Here is a 20,290-nt window from a genome sequence, read left to right on the forward strand (position 1 = left end):
GTGCACATTCGCACATACATGAACATATGTGGCCCCACTGTTAAAGCCCATATGGATGAAAGGCAACTCAAAGCACGCACTTAGTCAGAGCCAGTCTTATCAAGGAGTTTACAGCAGAGGCTACAGGGAGTCTCAGCAGATAGCATAGCGTTCTAATAGGTTGTAGCTCGTCTGCCCAGTAGTTAGCAATGCCGAACAGTGTAAATTGCCCAGTGGCCCTGGGAGATGTGGTTTCTTGGGATAGACCAGCTGAGCAGTCAGCAGCCTCTTTTTACCCTTTGCAGTACCCAACAGCTGTGAGTCTTGCAAGCCTGCCCAGCTTTAGCTTGTGTGGTCGTGAACGTTCAGAGGCAGAGGACTTCCTCCGACGTGACCATATTTGCTTTATTTCTATCAAGTACCAGCTGCCAGAGGTAGAAGAGGAGACCAAAAGCTGTTCCCCAACATTTCCCACCAGAATCCAGAATCTCTACTGGGAGAGAGCTGTTCTTACTCCCTAATAATTTGATAGGCCAGTCCCACATATCCCCTCCCTCATCAAGGCCAGAGCCATCAGCAGGCGTGCAGCTTCAGAGCTCAGTTTTACACCCTCACATTCCCACGGGAACGTGCCCTTGGTGCTCTCCTTGCCAGGAACACTCTGCTCACTGCCACCCCAACCTCCTGTCACTTGTTGTATCTGAAGAGGCTCAACCCACAGCAAATGGCATTGAGAAGGCCGGCAGGACAGTATGTCTGTGACTGACTGGATACATTGTCATCCGGACTGGGCCAGAATAAAACTCTTCCGGGTCACTGGTCAGCGCTTTTGTTGTGTTCCAAGAGCTTGGGCTCAGACTCTGCAGAAGCAAGCGCACCGTCCACAGCATCCAGGCTATGGAACCTCAAGGTGTCACCCACTCGCTTCACGTGAGAGCTGCTCAGATTGGAGAAGAAAGCAATGGTCAGTATATGGACGGGGCAGGTGCTCTAATTATCTCTGTGTCTTTGCAGTGGACAGATACTCGCCAGCCCAGTCTCACACTCGCCAGCCCAGTCTACAGCCCTTCCCTGTGTCTCCCCACTCACTCTGGAGGCTGCTCCCATCATCAATCCCTTTCTGTTTTCCTCCTCCCAGGAGCGGGTACATGTGTAATGGTGCAGGGAAGCCAGGAGAGAGAGGGTGGACAGGGTCGCCCTGTGTCGGGGCCTCCAGACACGGAAGGAGAAGATGCAAAAGATGAATCAAGAGACGAAGCTCCTGCTGGCAATGCATCCCTAGTCGATGATAAGAAAGACGATGGCGCCACCGGCAGCAATGGCCAGGATAGGGAGCAACAACAGGAGCCGATCCCCGGATGCTCAGAGGGCCCTCGCATTCGTCCACGTCCACCACGCCAGCTGCCCCGCTTCCGCCAAAGGTTCACCCAGTTCCAGCTGCAGGAGCTGGAGCGCATTTTCGAACGCAACCACTACCCTAGTGCTGTAGCACGGTAAGGAGAGTGTCTGGCTTATGCTTAGGGACCCTGGATCTTTCCCAGGCCCTTCTTCTCTCCTGAAATAAAATCTACCGGAAGACTCCAAGCCACCAAGGGTTTATGGGGAGAGGTGGGGGGGGGTAGGCAAACAGGAATAAAAAAAATTGCCATGCGGTATTTAAATGAATCAAAGTAAGGTTAGAACAGGGATGGAAAGTGTGAGGGTGACTGAGGAAATACAGGACTGGTCTTTGTTTAAAACTGAATTGTACATCATGTAGTTTTTTTTTTCATTACATTATTTTTTCATAAGGGCACTGGAACATTTTTATTCATCACTGATTTGATTGTTACTGTTGATTATTTTGCAGGGTCAGGGATGGAGTGTTCTTCCCTTTAAAATTTCTATTAAAGAAAAAAAAACTGTCTCTAAAAGTTCTGGCTGGTCATGGTGACTTGCAGCCTGAGTCAACACAGCTGAGGCATGAGGCTCACTGCAAGTCCCAGGATGTCTTGGGCTATACCCAATCAGTCAGTCAACCAAACCCATGGTGGTAGCCCTTGTTTGCAATCCCACCACTTAGGCACTGGGGAAATGGCAGCATGAGGGTAAGAACTTCAAGGTCATGCTCAGCCATGTAGCTCCAGGAGGCCTGTGCCACATGACACTTTGAACAAAAACAAACCTTCCCAGGACTGGGATTGCACATCCCCAACACCACTGCCTGTCGTGTCCCCCCTTCCGCCCTCTCCTTTCCTCATCCCTTCTCCTTTCTCTTGCCCCCCCTTCTCCTATCATCTACCTCCCCCTACTCTCCCCTCACCCCTTTCTTCTTCTCCCTACCTCCCTCCTCCTTTGCTGAAGAAGCTCAGTCTACAGCCCAGGTTGGCCTGGAACTTTCGAAGAGCCTCTTAGCTCAGCCTTCCCCGTTCTGGGGTTACAGGCCTGTTCTGCTAGCATTGTGAGATGTTTAAACATTGTTTTGTGCCTGTTGTGGTTTTCCTATTTTATTTCCCCGATAATCAACAGGTTGGACACGTTTGCATCGTAATTGGACATCAGAAAGCACACGTGCTTTGTATTAATCCATTTGCTTCTATTTGAACTTATCTTTCCAGCCCAGCAAATTTCCTAAAATCTTTCCTCCGTGTACTTTTTGTTCACAGCTTTTTGTTTTCTTTTTGTAGGCAGAGTCCCAGGCATTGCCCCATGCTGATGTTGGTGGCATTCCTTGTGACGTTTTGATTTCTATTGTAGTGATTTTCAAATTGTGTCTGAGTGTCTTAGAGACATATTCTGTTTTTCACACTCCTGTCTATGGTACAGAGAGAATAAAATACAATTGTTGGTAGAAATACCTTTTAAAAGCCTCAAAGGCCTCAAGGTGAATGTCATAGAAGGGAACTGGGGCCATGTGTTTAAAAACAGATATAAATACCCTTCACGTTTTTATTCATCCATGATGCCAAATACTGAACATGTGCACCTTTTGCCCACAGAAGGGAGCTTGCAAGATGGATAGGTGTGACGGAGCCCAGAGTGCAGGTCAGTAACTGGGAAGAAGACAGCCATTCTGCGACTTGCTTCAGGACCTGAATAAGTTTGTACTATGGGTGAAGTTGTGTTGTTTTTGACTGCTCTGTGTTTGGGAAAGGAGTGTGTTTTGTTTTGTTTTCTTTTGTTCTGAGTCAGGGTGTCTCTACATAGCTCTGGCTGTCCTGGAACTTATTATGAGACCAGGAGACTAGGCTGTCCTCAAACTCACCTTTCAATGTATGTCCAACAAGCTTTCTTTTTTTAAAATATATTTTATTAATTTCTTCATATTACATCTCAATTGTTATCCCATCTCTTGTATCCTCCCATTCCTCCCTCCCATTTTCCCCTTACTCCCCTCCCCTATGACTGTGACTGAGGGGGACCTCCTCCCCCTGTATATGCTCATACGGTATCAAGCCTCTTCTTGGTAGCCTGCTATCCTTCCTCTGAGTGCCACCAGGCCTCCCCATTCAGGGGACATGGTCAAATATGGGGCACCAGAGTTTGTGTGAAAGTCACTCTCCAGTGTCCTCAGCTGGTGCCATAGTTTGAGCAGGACCCCTAGGCCAATAAGCTTTATATGGACCTCTAGTTACTCTTTTTTTTAAACATCTTTAAAATTGGGTTGTGAAATCAGTAATGGGATCAGGGACCTTACTGTTAGACCATTCTACATTTACTTCCCTTATGGTGGTGTTATTTTAACTATATTTGTGCACTATGACCATCAATACCCTCTAACACAGCAGTTCTCAACCTGTGGGTCAAGACCCCTTCAGAGGTCACATATTAGATGTCTTGCATATCAGAAATTTATATTAAGATTCCTAACAATAAGCCAGGCGTGGTGGCACATGCCTTTAATCCCAGCACTCAGGAGGCAGAGACAGGCAGTTAGCTGTGAGTTTGAGGCCAGCCTGGTCTACAAAGTAAGTCCAGGACAGCCAAGGCTACAGAGAGAAACCCTGTCTCAAAAAACCAAAAAAAAAAAAAAAAAAAAAAAAAAAAAAAAAAAAAAAAAAGATTCCTAACAGTAATAAATCACAGTTATAAAGTAGCAATGAAAATAGTTGTATGGTTGTGGGTCAGCACAACATGAGGAACTGTATTAAAGGTCGCAGCATTAGGGAGGTTGGGAACCACTGGTTTAACTCCTGCACACATTGCTCCAAACTTCATAGAACTTATAAATTGAGGGTGTAAGACTCCAAATAGTATGACAAGTGACCAGGAAAGATGCATTAAACAGAAAAAAGAGCTTTTGACTCATACGATTCAAATCTTGGGAGCATTCAAAGGGTTAATGCAATGGAACTCTCATAAAATGAGGCAGTGAGAGGTGGGAAACTTGATGCGTTTGCCCTTTTCTGGAATTTAGAGACTAGCCTTTCTTTGATACCTCTTCACAGAAATGACCAACAATAATGCATAAGCTGTATCTACAGCTTCTTCTTCTTTTTTGTTTTGTTTGAGACAGGGTCTCTCTGTGTAGCCTTGGCTATCCTGGACTTGCTTTGTAGACCAGGCTGGCCTCGAACCCACAAAGACCCGCGTGCCTCTGCCTCCCGAGTGCTGGGAATAAAGGCGTGCACCAGCACACCCAGCTCTACAGCTTCTTCTTGAAGAAGGTATTGAAATATAATGGGAGCCAGGCAATGGTGACACACCCCTGTAATCCTAGCACCCCAGAAAACAGAAGCACCCAGATATCTGTGAGTTCAAGGACAGCTTCATCTCCAAAACAAGGATAGGCAAGGCCATTACACAGAGAAATCGTGTCTGCAAAAAAGTAATTGGAGACCAGAGTCAAAGTTTCCAAACCTTTGCCACAGGGTTGGTGCTAGGCAGAGTTTGCTAAAGGACGGGATGTGGTGTTATCTGTCCTGGGGGGACTGTACTGAGGTTGGAGCCCAGAGCCTCACACATTCTAGCAAGCACTATTCCTTGTGTTTACACCCTCAGCCACTCACAGAATAAGAGCAACAAGAAAAAAGATCCTTTCGTGGAATGTAAAATCTGACTGGCCTATAAACTTATATGGTAGGTTCTTCAGTTATGACTCTGGTTATTTAGTACACTAAGACAACCACATTTTCTCTTTCCTTGTAGAATTGGTTTAAGAGTAGGAGAGCCAAATACAGGAAAGGCTTGAGGATGTAAGTGCTCTGAGGTGCTCCTCGTGGTGCCTGCCGCAGCTGCACCTTTCCCTGAAGACTGTGGAGGAGCCCCAGAAAATCACCCTTGCCCAGGAGACAGAGCACATGAGTTTCTGCTACCACCGATGTATCACTTTGCCCCCTCCCACTGCCCCACTCTTTCCTATAGCTCACCCTTAGCTCCTCAGCATTTTGATTTGCAATAAAGTATAATCTCAATATATTTGTTTCATGAGTCTTTGGGGAATTACTATGGTATGTGTGGAAATTATCAAGAAAATGCCATTTAAACAGAATGACAAAGTTCTCTTCCACAAGGTGAGGCTGCTGAGTATATCATAGAAGCACCATATTTTTTGGACTATAAAATGCACCTGACCATAGGACGCACCCAGTTTTTAGAACAGTAAAACAAGAAAAACAGTGAAAACAGCAATTGGACCATAAGGCACACCCTAATCTCCCCATACTTTTGGGGGGAAAAGTACGTCTTATAGTCTGAAAAATATGGTATTCCAAGTATAAGCGTAGGTTTGCGCTGACCACATATTCTCTTTTATCCACCTCACCCCCATAACAGATCTGTTTGTTTTTGTTTTGTTTTGTTTTGTTTTCAGAAGTATTGGAGAAGCCTATGTTTTAGTGTGTGTATGGTGGGGAGGAGTAAATGGGAATCTTATTTTCAGGCATGTCACAAAAAAAAAAAAAAAAAAGAAAAGAAAAGAAAATCAAGACAACGTCCTTTGAAGCCACACTGAAGAGGGGAAAATCATCACCTATTGAATACCTTCAAATTGTTTTGAATGTCAAGTCTCAACATAAAAGGTTTCTTGCTAACTAGTAGGGATGGGGATATTCAGATAGTCAGTGAACCGTGTGTGTGTGTGTGTGTGTGTGTGTGTGTGTGTGTGTGTGTGTGTGTGCCTGTGTGTGTGTCTGTGTGTGTATGTGTGTGTGTCTGCATGGTAGTGCATGTGCATGTATGTGCGTGCGTGTGTGCATGTATGTGTGTGTGCCTGTGTGTGTGTATGTGTGTGTGTGTGTGTGTGTGTAGATGTCAGAGGACAACCTTAGGTACTGTTTCTTGTTGTGGGACTCACTTAAATCCAACATAACTCAAACACCAGGTCAATACAGATGACAAAGATTTATTGTAATCAAGCTGCTACTGATGGATCAGGGCCACAGAACAGACTCGGGAGCTAAACTACGACCCTGAAGGGACACTGTACAGCATATTTACAGAAAGAAACCATAGAGCCTTGAGGGGGATCAGGGTGGGCTGTAGCATTGTCCAATCATATTTCGCATAAGGGTTTGAGCAAGGGAGTTTCCATCTATCAGGAGAGGAGTTGTTTTCTAGGCCTGGGAACGTGAACTTAGTTTGAGCCTGCCAGCAAGATGGAGAAGTTGTCCCTGAGATATCTGGACTCAGACAATTGTCTCCTTACATGTTGTCACTGAGATATCTGGACTCACTGTTTCCTTACAACAGAAGCTCTTTGGCTATTGAGGAGTCCCCAGCCTCCCTAGGGCCCAGGACCTTGAATTTAGTTCCTCCCTATGATTAAATGGAATCTGAAATTGATACGGTTATACTTTGAATAAGCTTGCTCCCAATGTTCCTCAAGTGTCATCTGCTTGTCTTTTGAGGCAGGATCTTTCGCTAGACTGGAACTCACCAAGTAAGGTGGACTGAGTGGCCAGGAGCCTACCTATCCCCACCTCCCCAGCTCTGTGATTATAAGAACATGCTACCACTTCTGGTTTTCAAGCGTGGCCCTGGGGATTGAACTCATGTTCCCATGTGTTCCCATGCTTGCAAGACAAATATTTTACTAACTGAATGGTCTCCTCAGCCCCAGTAGACATGATGATCACATATGAGAGAGATCAGTTCTTTTATTTTTTCATTATTGTATTGTATTGTATTATTTTACATATACACTTATAGTATTACACATATATACAATAGATTACCTATATCGCAAAGAACCATGATAGAATCAGGAATTCTATAAATGTTGCATTCTTAGTGTTTTGGCTATTTGTATTTGACAGCCTTGAAGAAAACATCTTTCCTATCTTGGTGCATCTAAACTTCTGAATGTAAATCTATCTCCACCACATATTGTCAATATCAACTTAAAATATCTATCTAGAACTAAAAACATCTTAACTCCTAAGCAATTAAGCTTCATTGTAAAACTAAGCTACCCGGTCTTCAGAGACTTGAGAAGGAATAAAATTAATTACCTGAGTAAACAGAAGTGCAGGTTAGCAGCTTTTCAAATGAGAAGGTGACAGAGACGGTTTGCTACCTGAATAATCACACAAAACTCTCTATAACGTTGGAGCATCTTCTTCAGCCTTCTGGCCCAATATATCTGACAGATATATTTCTGAGGCAGGAACTACTGAGGACTTGCTTACCCTGTCTTGGCAGAGTTTGGCTGTCAACTCTGCCTGCATCCAAGCTTGACCCTTTTTAAGGCAGAATTCTATCTGTGGTAGAAATGAGGACATTTTGCCCAGTGGCTTGTTTGCCACATTTGTAGCCATATCCATAAGGAGGTTCTTTTCCTTGATGCTCATCATCCTCTGTGAGGTAGGCTGGGCGTGTTGCCAGGAGTTAACCAAGAGATCAGTTCTTATTGAGCAGTTTTATGGTTAGATGATGAAAAGGGGGTTCATTTGCTAGTGTACAATTATGCCAGTGCTGAGCAGCAACATATGCCTGTGGTGGATTATGACTTTAAACAACTAGAAGGATGATAGATAAGAGAATATTCTTAAATATGTAAAGGATGGTAAAAAAAAAAAAAGCATGGCTCTAACCTATGCTCAGTTCTGTCTAATTAAAAGCCCTTGGTATTTGTTTCTCCTGGGAGTTTGCTAGTGCTGTTTTCTTGATGAGGTGAGGGGAGGTAGTGAGTCTGTCCCTTGGTGGGCTCAGCTCTGGGCAGCTCTGGGTCTTAATGAAAGTCATCGGAATTTATATTTTGGTCAAAGTTGCTTTATGATTTCCATACCAGATTTGGAAATGCTCTTAAAATCAAGGAGAAGCATTTTTGAATTGTACCCACAGGGAATTCAAGTCTACGCTGGCATCAGAATAGCCCCAGGTGTCTATCAACAGATAATTGGGTAATGAAAATGTTTGATACTTTCACGTTTCCTTTCTGTTGTTGTGATAAAACACTCTGACCAAAAGCATCTTAGAGGATATGAAGGTTTATTTCAGATTACAGGTTCATCACTAAGGGAAGTCAAGGGAAAACCTCAAGTAGGAACTTGGAGGCAGGAACCATGGAGGAACAAGTTTATACTTAGCTAGCTTTCTTTTTAAAAATTTTTATTTATATATTACTTCACTTTACATCCCTATCATAGCCCTCTCCCTCCTCTCCTCTAAGCTCCACCCTCCCTCCCTCTTCCCCTATCCTCCCTGTCCTATTCTTCAGATAAGAGAGCCCCCCAACCAACTTACACCAACACATCAAGCTGCATCAGGACTGAGTGCATCCTCTTCCCCTGTGGCCTGGTGAGGCACCTGGGGAAGTGACTGAAAAACAGGTAACAGAGTCCATGTGAGGCAGACCCTTCTGCCCTTTCCAGGGGACTCATATGAAGTCTGAGCTGCCCATTGGCTACATATGTGTAGAAGATCGTCCTTGTTACTTATCCTCTTTGGGTCTGTGAATGGTTATCCTGTACTGTATGGCTAAAATCCACTTATAAGTGAGTACATACCATATGTGTCTTTCTGGGTCTGGGTTACCTCATTCAGGATGATTGTTTCTAGTTCCATCAATTTGCCTGCAAATTTCAAGATTTCCTTGTTTTTAAACAGCTGAGTAGTGCTCCATTGTATAAATGTACCACAGTTTCTTTATCCATTCTTCAGTTTAGGGACATCTAGGTTGTTTCTAGATTTTGGCTATTACGAATAAAGTTGCTATGAACATAATTGAGCAAGCATCCTTGTTGTATGGTGGAGCATCTTTTGGGTATATGCTATGGAGTGATATAGCTTGGTCTTGAGGTAGAGCTATTCCCAATTTACCAAGCAAATGCCAGATTGACATCCAAAGTGGTTGTACAAGTTTGCATTCCTACCGGCAATGGAGGAGTGTCCCCTTCTCTCCACATCCTAGCCAGTGTGTGCTGTCACTTGAGCTTTTGATCTTAGCCATTCTGACAGGTGTAAAGTGGCGTCTTTTTTTTTTTTTTTTTTTTTTTTTTTTTTTTTGGTTTTTTGAGACAGGGTTTCTCTGTGCAGCCTTGGCTATCCTGGACTTGATTTGTAGACCAGGCTGGTCTCAAACTCACAGAGATCCACCTGCTTCTGCCTACCGAGTGCTGGAATTAAAGGAATGCGCCACCACACCAGGCTTCAGGGTCATTTTGATTAGCACTTCCGTGATGACTAAGGATGTTGAGCATTTCTTTAAGTGCTTCTCAGCCATTAGAGATTCCCCTGTTGAGAATTCTCTGTTTAGTTCTGTTCTCAACTTCTAATTGGATGATTTGGTTTGTTTGTGTTTAATGCCTTGAGTTCTTTATATATTTTGGATATTAACTAGCTTTCTAACACAGCCCAGGACCACCTCCTCAGGGAATGGTGCACACACAGTGTCCTGGACTCGCCTATACAAATGAACAATCAAGACACTCTTTACAGACAAGCCTACATGGGGCTTTAATGTGGGCAATCTTTCAACTGATACATTCCTTAGTTGATTCTAGGCCCTGTCAAGTTGACCATTAAAACCAACAAAGGCACAATAGAATTTCATTGAGCTATGAATAAAAACAAAATTATGAGACCTTCAGGATTACAGATGGAACTAGAAAAACCTATTGAATGAGGAAACCCAGGCCTATAAAGACTAATACCATATATTCTTTCATATATACAGATCTTATCTTCCACATGACAAATTTATGTTCAAAACAATGAAGAGCTCCTATTTATGGCTCTGAACTGAAAAAGAAATTCAGTGTTTACTATCTCATTCTGGAACATGATATTGATTTAAGTGGAATGACACTCTAGAATTTCTGAAGACTGTACCACTTTTTTTTTCTTTTGAGACAGGGTTTCTCTGTGTAGCCCTGGCTGTTCTGGAGTTCTCTATGTAGAACAGGTTGGCCTCAAACTCACAGAGATCTGCCTGCCTCTGCCTCCCTGAGTATTGGAATTAAAGGCATGTGCCACCACTGCCTGGCGGAAGAATGTACCTTTTAAAGCAATTACTACCTCCAGATTCTCTCCCGTGGTTTTGAATTGTTCAACTCTTTACCAAAATGTCTCTTCTTTCTTTTCTCTATGAGCTATGGAAAGTTTGTGAATCCTCTGTAATGCCCAGAAAGGTAATGTTCCCTTATTGGAGAGATGGTTCATTTGTTTAAATTAAATCTATGATCTAACTTTTGTAGTTTATTTAAAAAAAACATTCCTCGCAAGTGTGGCCAGCTTGATTCTAAACATAATCAAGTTGATAACCAGGGTTAGCCATCATATATGCACCTCTATGCAGAACTCTGTGCTGCTTTGTGTGAATGACACAGGGTGTCAAGTGCTGCCTTCAGCAGGGGGCTGTCAGCCCAAACTAGAGAAGATGCAAGAGAAAACAAAGGGAGGCGGGGCCACAGGCATATGTGGTTTCCCTGTGGAACTCTCCTAGGAGCTGTGAGGTGAGAGTTCTCCTGGGACAAGATCGCTTCCTCTGACACCAGGGCTTCTCACTACAGGTACGGAATTGCCTGTGGAAACTCTAAATAAACAATAAATCCCCGGTCACACTCGGGGTGAAGGTAAAATGTACACAATTGGCTTGCTTCCATCAGTGTGTGCCCCCCACTGGCTACCATTAAAAAGGCTTTAAAACCATGTCTGAAATCACGGGGGAAGGGGGTCAGCTTGGCCTGTTGAAAATTGACTGTCACCATGGAGAACACAAGCAAACATTCAGGTACCACTAAGGAGAGAAGCCACAGCTATTGGTTTTGTTAAGCTACAGATGACTCCCCAAGTGTGACGCTAGATTCCATCTCCAGAGCCACAGGGAAAGAAAGCATCCAGAATGTCTACGGTCACGTGCTGAGCAACGGCTGTGTGTCAGCATAGACAGTCAGCTGAGTCCTTGCCTCTCCCCTATGGTTTTAATGGTTCTGATGGTTTCCTCCAGGATTGAATGGCATGTCTAGTAGGCATGTCTCATGAGTGGCTCTAAGTCCTTGGTATCGTCTCAGTGCCTCATAATAGGATACTGACATGTGACCACCAGATGTACAGCTTCCCCTTGATTCTCTTGAGAAGTGTTCATTTCTGTTACAGCAAACACAGTGCTCACAAAATGGACTCCCATTTTAGGTAATATGCAGAAGCCAGTAAAGGGCCTTCTTTGCAGAGGTCACCTTCATTGTGAAATCGGTAATGAGTAAGAAGGAACCCTGGAGATTTTTAGATAGCAGGGTGTCTCCAAGAGTGCCTGAAGCAAGGCGGCTACACCAGGCCAGGCTCTCACTGGGCCAGCTCCCACTCTAAGCCATTTCCCTTCCCTGAGGCACTAACCCCTTCCTGCCCACCCCCTCTGAGATTCAGGTTTCTATACATTGTTCCGGACAGAGCTGTTGTTTTACCGTGAATGTTTGTTTCTTAGATGCATACAGCTAAAGGCTGCTACCAGAGCCAAATGTGCATCTTCATGACCTTCACGACCTTCCAGACCAGCTCACATCTCCCCCCACCCCTCCTAAGACATTCTTCACAGGAACCCCATAGAGAGACAGCAGGCTAGAGACTGACCACAGAAGTCCTAGGAAAGGTGGTGACAGAGACCCTAGAGGCTGCAGCACAATAAAGAAAAAAAAAGGATAACACTGACCAGAAAGACTAAGGGACTGGGGCACCCCACCTTCCCTTGTTCTTATGTGAGGGTTTGGTCATTACATGTTCCAGCCCCTGTTCCTGATCTGCCTTTTGCAGAAATGTAGTAAAGACACTTCCTTGTCTGTAAAGGAAAAGCGCACACGAAAGTGTATTGAAATGTCTGTCCTTTATTGTGAATGCAAAGAAAGATATAAGGTAGTTATGGCCAGAGTGGCTAACCAAGTTGTTGGGGACACCAAAAGAGCCCATCCCTAACTTGCATAACTCCTGGTTTCCACCCCACCACCACAAAATAATTTAACACACTTCACAGTGCCCTTTCTTCCACACAACCTTATAGAACTTGAGCTATTGACCTAGGCACAGGTTCAGGGTCAACCTGTGTACGTGTGCATGTGTGTGTGTGTATGTGTGTGTGTGTGTGTGTTTGGTTTTTGAAGACAAGGTTTCTCTGTGTAGCCTTGGCTGTCCTGGACTTACACTGTAAACCAGGCTGGCCTTGAACTCACAGTGATCTGCCTGATTCTGCCTCCCTGAGTGCTGGGATTACAGACATGCACCACCAAGCCCATCTCCTTTTTTTTTTTTTTTTTTTTTTTTTTTCTGTCTTCTTAAACAAGTCCTCAAATAGTCCAGGCCGATCAAGAACTCTGTAGCCATAGATCATAGATCCTTCTAATCTACCCAACTAATTGGAATCTCTGGCAATGTTTTCTCCTGCATATAAGACAGAATAATGCCAAAAGCGTACACTGAGAGCTGCCACATGTAGTTAGTAAGACTTTTCTAATAAAGCCTTTGAGCGTTCTTCCACATCAGAATCACCTTAACTGAAGAGGCTTTAGTTTCTTTTTTTTTCCAAGATTTAGTTTCTAAAGGTGTATTTTCCTGTTAAATTATTCCCTTGCCTCCATATTCATCCATTCATTCTTTTTTTTTTTTTTTTTTTTTTTTTTTTTTTTTTTTTTTTTTTTTTTTAACCAACTGTATATACCTGGTATCTTGTGCAGGCTGTTGGGTTCTGAACTTGAAACTTACACAGTGTCTTTTATGGTTCTGTGTTTCAGAACCTTTTTTTTTTAATGAAAGGAATCAAAATGAGTAGCCAGTGAGCATTTTAGAGACTTGGTTTTCATCAAAGCTTCATAAAAATTTTACGTTGGTCCCCAGAGGGCATTCTCCCTACTTCCATGATATAGTCAAGTGAAGACTTAAGGCCAGGGGGGGAAGAAAGTCAACCGTCCTGGTATAAAATAGTAATCTCAGCTACTGAAGAGGCTAGGGCAGGAGGATCAGAAGTTCAAGGACTAGCTGGACAGCAAAGTTGGTTCCAAGCTTGCCTGCACAACTAGACCCTGACTCAACAAACTAAAAAGCGGCTGGCACTGTACCTCAGTGGCAAGACCCTTGTTGAGTGTGTGTGTGTGTGTGTGTGTATTTGAACCTGTGTGCCCAATCTCAAAGCCAAAAATAAATTTTAGCAAAGGTGTAGTGAGGTCAGGATAGAGAAAAGAAACCCAGAGCTCTGTAAAATAGGCCTGGTACACATTGCCTGAGAGCATCTGGGTACTGAATTTCTTAGGATATTGTCTGCAGTTCCCACAGATAGCCATGAATGAACTTGTATGCTTTCTGAGAAACCTTGAATGATGGCTGCTCACTGGCCATGTTGTCTGCCTCCTCCAGTTCTTCCTCTTTTTTTCAGGCTCCTGATGTGTCCCTTGGATGTTGGTAACATTTCTTGTAGTTGTCATTGCCTACAGGGCTCAGGTAGCCCTCAACACAATGCTCAGATAGAATGCCCACAGGTCTTTCACCATAGCGGCCACAGGCCACCGAAATGGCCTCCACTTGCTCATCCTCACAGTTACGTCTTCTTCACAGAACCCCACCCCATAGTAATCAAAATAAAAGTACTTGCAGGCCAATGCTACTGTTCTGAAGATCTACGAGCTATGGAGATACTAGGGAGCATGCTGGGTTCTCCAGATTAAAATTGTTACCCCAAAGCTGCATATGTCATTCTGTGATGCACATATGCCCTCTTTCCACCTCTGGCATTGGTTTTTGGTTTACATCCCTGGGTGGGGCTAGGTTAAGTGCTCATGGGGTATGGTGTAGTCCTTAACATGTATGTGGACACATCCAAGGAGACGCCAGTTGCCAAAGGATGCTTGGCAAAAGGAGCCACTTGGAACAGAAGGCTATTTTTAGGATGCATTTTAGAAATGGACTGCAAGAAATGAACCTGAGCTGTGGATCCCCTTTGATCTCACAAAAGATCCCAAAGAAGGATTGCCACTGGTTGTAAGCTAATTTGGTATCAAGAAGAAGGGGAGGTATGGCAATGCTTCTTGACAGCACTCCCTACAAAAAAAAAATGTAGCATACATTGAGGTACTTCTTATGCTCAACCCTTCAAAGTCCCCATCTATATTGTCCATAGGCAGGGAATTAACTTGCCATCATTGCATAAGAGGCTTATTTATTCCATAGTTCTGCAAGGACACTAAATGCAAAGAAGGCTTTGGTTTTATAGATGGCAGGAGCTGGGTCTGAAAGCATTTTTTCACTGGTGAGTCCCATTATTCCTTCATGAACACTGTTAGGAAAGGTCAAATAGTCCAGGCTTTTTGATAGAGCATCTTTACCAGAGTCCACATGTTATGTCCTGCCTAATGGTGATCAAGGCCAGCATGCTGACACTGCATGGGGTCCAGCCCTTTTGGTTTGTGAATATCAAAGGCATAATGTTGAGAGGGATTATAATATCTTTCAGCACACAGTACATTTTATGCACAGTGTGCTTTCCACAGAAGTGAAAGTAGTATACCCAGCAGAGAAAATGTGTACAGTGAATTTCAAGGATTTACCACTCTACTTCTTGAAATGCAACTTAATGATAGATAGCACTTGTTTAATATGATTGAGGACTTGTGTTCCATTCCTAGCACTGTAAAAGGGAATTCACTGTAAATAATTTCTTAACTATTAAATGCAACCATATTTTCTGTAATAGGTCATTCTGATAGCCTGGAGACAATAGTCTAACCATAGTGCAGTGCTATAAAACTGCAAGCTACTCTGCATGATGCCTAAGAATAACCCTGTATAAAGCTGAAGCACCTGGACATCTGTTCCTGGACATCTCCAGAGACCAAAGAGCACATTAAACTAACATTACTTCAGTGTAGATAATACACTTGAAGAAGAAAAAGTCTACGGAGACTTTGAACCACTTGCTTGTCAATGGCTTACAGATATTGTTGAAAGGTAAATAAATGACAAGTCCTTGAGTATGCTAGGTTTGATATAAGAGACTACACTTGGTTGAATTTACATTTTTTTTGATATTTTGTAAATTTATTTCAGGAAACTTATGTCCAGTTTCCTGCTGGTCATGTCTGCTTTGCCACTTCTTTTTTTTCTTTCTTTCTTTTATTTTTTATTAATTTATTCTTGTTACATCTCAATGTTTATCCCATCCCTTGTATCCTCCCATTCCTCCCCACCCCCATTTTCCCATTATTCCCCTCCCCTATGACTGTTCCTGAGGGGGATTACCTCCCCCTGTATATTCTCATAGGGTATCAAGTCTCTTCTTGGCTACCTGCTGTCCTTCCTCTGAGTGCCACCAGGTCTCCCCCTCCAGGGGGCATGGTCAAATGTGAGGCACCAGAGGCTAGATACCTGTGCACAGTACTGATGGTAAAAATTAGTACCAAGAAGAGACTTGATACCCTATGAGCATATACAGGAGGAGGAGGTCCCCCTCAGGAACAGTCATAGGGGAGGGGAGTAAGGAGAAAATGGGAGGGAGGGAGGAATGGGAGGATACAAGGGATGGGATAACCATTGAGTTGTAACAAGAATAAATTAATAGAAAAATTTTAAAAAGGAATGTAAATGCATTGAAGTTCCCCTATAATTCCAATAAAAGAGAGGATTTTGTTTTTCTATTCTTTCAAAAAAAAAAAAAAAAAAAAAGAAAGGTAAATAAAAAGCTTTTTTTAAAAACTTAAGTTAATTATGAAGTTGAAGAAGAAAGTTATCTATTTTACTGGTTTTGATCACAGAAAATAAGTAAATGGTGTTTTTGTTAGATCATACATACATACATACATACATACATACACATATACACATACATATATGACGGAGCACTATACAAAACAAATGTGAAATATTACTTGTTGGAGGCTCATCCTACGTTCCTGTCACTGATAATACATATGGATGTTCCAGTTTCTGCCTCACACTTCTTTGCTGTTTCCATGCAGTAAAGAAGGCAAAATAGTATGGCTTCTTTAATTTCAACTTATTTAACCTTGATGAGTATGAGCTCTATGAAAAACCAAAAAACAGAGGTTTCAATTGGATAATACAGGCCTGTTTCTTGCCTTCTGTGAACCTCATTCAGACTTGAAACTGGTTGCCACTGACATTCTCCTGATACTGATATTCTATATTTTAAGAGTGACAATGTAACTACCACCATCTAAATAAAAGGATGTATGATATAATATCTTATGGATGCGGGTTTTGATCACCATGGTCTTTTTTTTCCAAATGGCAGCACCTATACCAAGGCTATCATTATTTGTGAAAATTCTCAGGGTACCATTCCAGTACATTGCAAAATGGCTCTTGGTTCAATGAGCATTCTGATAGCCTGTATACGTCTCAAAGCATCACAGGATAACATCAGCTAAGGGTAGTGCCTGGGTTAGAATCTGTAGACCCAGCTTGGTTATTGAACCCCAGAAGCAGTTTCTGGCCAAGAAACAGTAAAGTCTCAGGCTGGAAAGAAACTATTTTCAACAAAAGTCAGTGATGTGGGGCAGCCTCTGGTAGATAGCTCCCATGTAGTGGTTACCTAGATGGTGCTAGTGCAACTAAATGTGTCACAAAATAAGCCCAAAGTCACCAAGTCTGTGACAAGACTTCTCTGGTACTGATGACATTTCAATAAATGGAGTTGAGAATCAAGATAAGCAGGAACCTTGAGGAGATAGACTGCTGGCCCTGAAGGTCAGTGACAAGCAGAAGCAAGTGCTATATCCTTAACAATAATCTTTTTAATTTAAAATCTATCTATCTATCTATTATTGTATGTATGCATAACTGGGGAATGATGCACATGCCCCAGTGTGTGTGTGTGTGTGTGTGTGTGTGTGTGTGTGTGTGTGTGTATGTGTATACAGACCAGAAGACAACTTTGTGGAGTTGGTTCTTTCTTTTCCCTTTTCCCCTTTATGCAGGTTCTGGGGATTGAACTCAGGTCAACAGTTTTGTGTAACAAGAGCCCTTAGCCATGGAACCATCTTGCAATCCCTCACATCATTCTTCATTGTAAAGTTACAGCGGTAAAACCACTGGATGCAGTCTTCCTTCCTTCCTACCTTCCTTCCTTCCTTCCTTTCTTCTTTCCTTCCTACCTCACTTCCTTCTTTCCTTCCTTCCTTCCATTCTTTCAAATGTAGTCTTTCTGGCAGTGCAGACATTACTAAATGTCATCCTTGAAGAAAAGCAATCTTAAAAGGTCTTTAAATTCTATCCATGGGGCGAGAGGATGGCTCAATGGTTAAGAGCACTTGGTGTTCTGCTGCAGGACTCTGGTTTGATTCCTAGAGCCCATGTGATGCTTCACAATCATCCATAGTGCCAGTTTTATGGAATTCAATACCCTCTCCTGACCTCTAAGGTCATCATGTATGCATGTAATATACATACACATATGCAACACTCACACATAAACTAATATGAATAAATCTAATATAAAATTAAAGTCTCTCTGCTTTAAGGACTAAAACAGTTCAATTGAGAAAAAAACTTATGACCAGAACTATGGAAGAGTATAAACGGAAAAGCACCACTGAACTTAGAACAATCTATTTGAGAACAAAACAAAACAAAAATTGCAAAGTCCTTGGTTGCCTGCCACATAAGAAGTTGACTCAATGATGAAAATGTCACTGGGGTTTTGGACATTTGTTGAATTTGAGACACCGTGGAACAACTTGAAGGGCTTGATCCTGCTTTTTATACAATTATCTCAAACTAAACAATACAAATGTTTTGCAATGTTATTCTGAGGTGTCCAGTCCCTCCTTCTGCTCCAGGGAGTACACATGGACCTCTGTGGTGGCCATAATGTTTGACTTGGGCCCTCAAAAGGGTTCAGTATCTGGTGGAAGTCTGCTACATATGTGTCTTCTTTCTTCCTTCCTTTCTTAAATTGATTTATTCAGATTACATCTCAATTGTTATCCCCATATTTGTATCCTCCAATTCCTCTCTCCCTCCTTTCACCCTATTCCCCTCTTCTAGGTCTGTGACAGAAGGGGACCTCCTCCCCCACCATGTGGTCACAGCCTATCCAGTCTCATCTTGGTATCTTGCCTATTCTTTTCTGAGTGCCACCAGGCCTCCCTACCAAGGGGAAATGGTCAAATATGGGGCACCAGAGTTCACATCAGAGTCAGTCCCCACTCTCTACACAACTGTGGAGAATGTCCTGTTCATTGGCTAGATCTGAGTAGGGGTTCAATATTTATTGCACGTATTGTCCTTGGTTGGTGCAGTAGTTTCAGCAGACTCCCTGGGTCCAGATCCACCCGTCATGATGCTCTTCTTGTAGGTTTCTAAGACTCTTGGATCCTTCTATTTCCCCATTCTCCCAACTTCCCTCACCTAGAGTCCCAGTATGAGGTCCCTGCATCTATCTCAATCTCATGATAAGTGAAGACTTTCATAGGACATCCCATGAAATTATAAGTGAGTATATACCATGTGAGTCTTTCTGGGTCTGGGTTAACTCACTCAGGATGATCATTTCTAGCTCCATCAATTTACCTGTAAATTTCAGGATTTCCTTGTTTTTAATGGCTGAATAGTATTCCATAGTGTAAATGTACCACAATTTCTTTATTTGTTCTTCGACTGAGGCACATTTAGGCTGTTTCCAGGTTCTGGCTATTACAAATAAGGCCACTATGAACATGGTTGAGCATATGTCCCTGTTGTGTGGTGGAGCATTTTCTGGGTATATTCCAAGGAATGGAATAGCTGGGTCTTGAGGAAACTCTATTCCCAGTTTTCTGAGCAACCACCAGATTGATTTCCAAAGTGGTTGTACAAGTTTGCACTCCCACCAGCAATGAAGGAGTGTTCCCCTTTCTCCACATCCTCGCCAGCATGTGCTGTCACTTGAGTTTTTGATCCAAGCCATTCTGATGGGTGTAAGATGGAATCTCAGAGTCGTTTTGCATTTCTCTGATGACTAAGGATGTTGAGTATTTCTTTAAGTGTTTCTCAGCCATTCGATATTCCCCTGAAACATAAAACCGGAGACACGAAATCTGTTAGAAGAAAAAGTATGGAAGAGCCTGGAAATCATTGGCACAGGAGACAACTTCCTGAACAGAACTCAAACAGCTCATGTCTTAAGGTCAACAATTAATAAATGGGACCTCATGAGACTGAGAAGCTTCTGTAAGGCAGAAGACACTGTCAACAGAACAAAGCAACGGCTTACAGACTGGGGAAAGATCTTCACCAACCCTACTGATGACAAAACTCTAATATCCAAAATATACAAAGAACCCAAGAAATTAAAGCACCACCCAACCAAATAACCCAGTTGAGAAATGGGGCTCAGAACTAAACAGAGAATTCTCAACAGAGGAATATTGAATGGCTGAGAAACACTTAAAGAAATGCTCAACGTCCTTAGTCATCAGAGAAATGCAAATCAAAACGACTCTGAGTGTCTTCTTTCTGAAAATAAAAATTTTGAGATTATAATTACCTCATTTCCTCCTTACCTTTCCTCTTTCATGCACTCCCATGCTTTCTGTAAAACTTATGGTCCCCTTTTCCTTAATTGTTGTTACATGCATATGTATGTAAATAAATATATATTCACAGATATATAAATAAAACCTGATCAGTCTATATAATGTTATGTGTTTGTTTGCTATTTGCTCTGTGGCTATCAAAATTACAAGGTTAAAACAAACAATGCTGCAGTAGTGCCTTCTGTCATCAGACACCGTTTGATTTTAATCTGTTTCTCACTGTTTGTAATCCTGATGTAATTAATGTTCACCCTATGAAATACCTCGGGTGCTTGTCTTCCACCAAAGAATCACTGCAACAAGAGTCGGTGACAGCCACATCAAAAGATGGTTGAGGGTGTAGCATCAGCTGGCACTACATTTTGCTAGAGAATATTAGT

At 42.6% G+C, this 20,290-nt stretch overlaps 1 protein-coding gene across 1 annotated transcript; it reads left to right on the plus strand.

The window, feature by feature from the left end:
* Positions 1 to 1,134: 1,134 nt before the first annotated feature.
* Positions 1,135 to 5,314, plus strand: LOC127185413 (homeobox protein ESX1-like). Its single transcript, XM_051141885.1, has 3 exons — positions 1,135 to 1,472; positions 2,958 to 3,003; positions 5,107 to 5,314. The coding sequence occupies exons 1-3, from the start codon at positions 1,135 to 1,137 to the stop codon at positions 5,155 to 5,157; spliced, it is 435 nt and encodes a 144-aa protein (XP_050997842.1). The 3' UTR covers positions 5,158 to 5,314.
* Positions 5,315 to 20,290: the final 14,976 nt, after the last annotated feature.

Source organism: Acomys russatus, chromosome X (assembly GCF_903995435.1).
Source record: "Acomys russatus chromosome X, mAcoRus1.1, whole genome shotgun sequence".
NCBI lineage: Eukaryota > Metazoa > Chordata > Mammalia > Rodentia > Muridae > Acomys > Acomys russatus.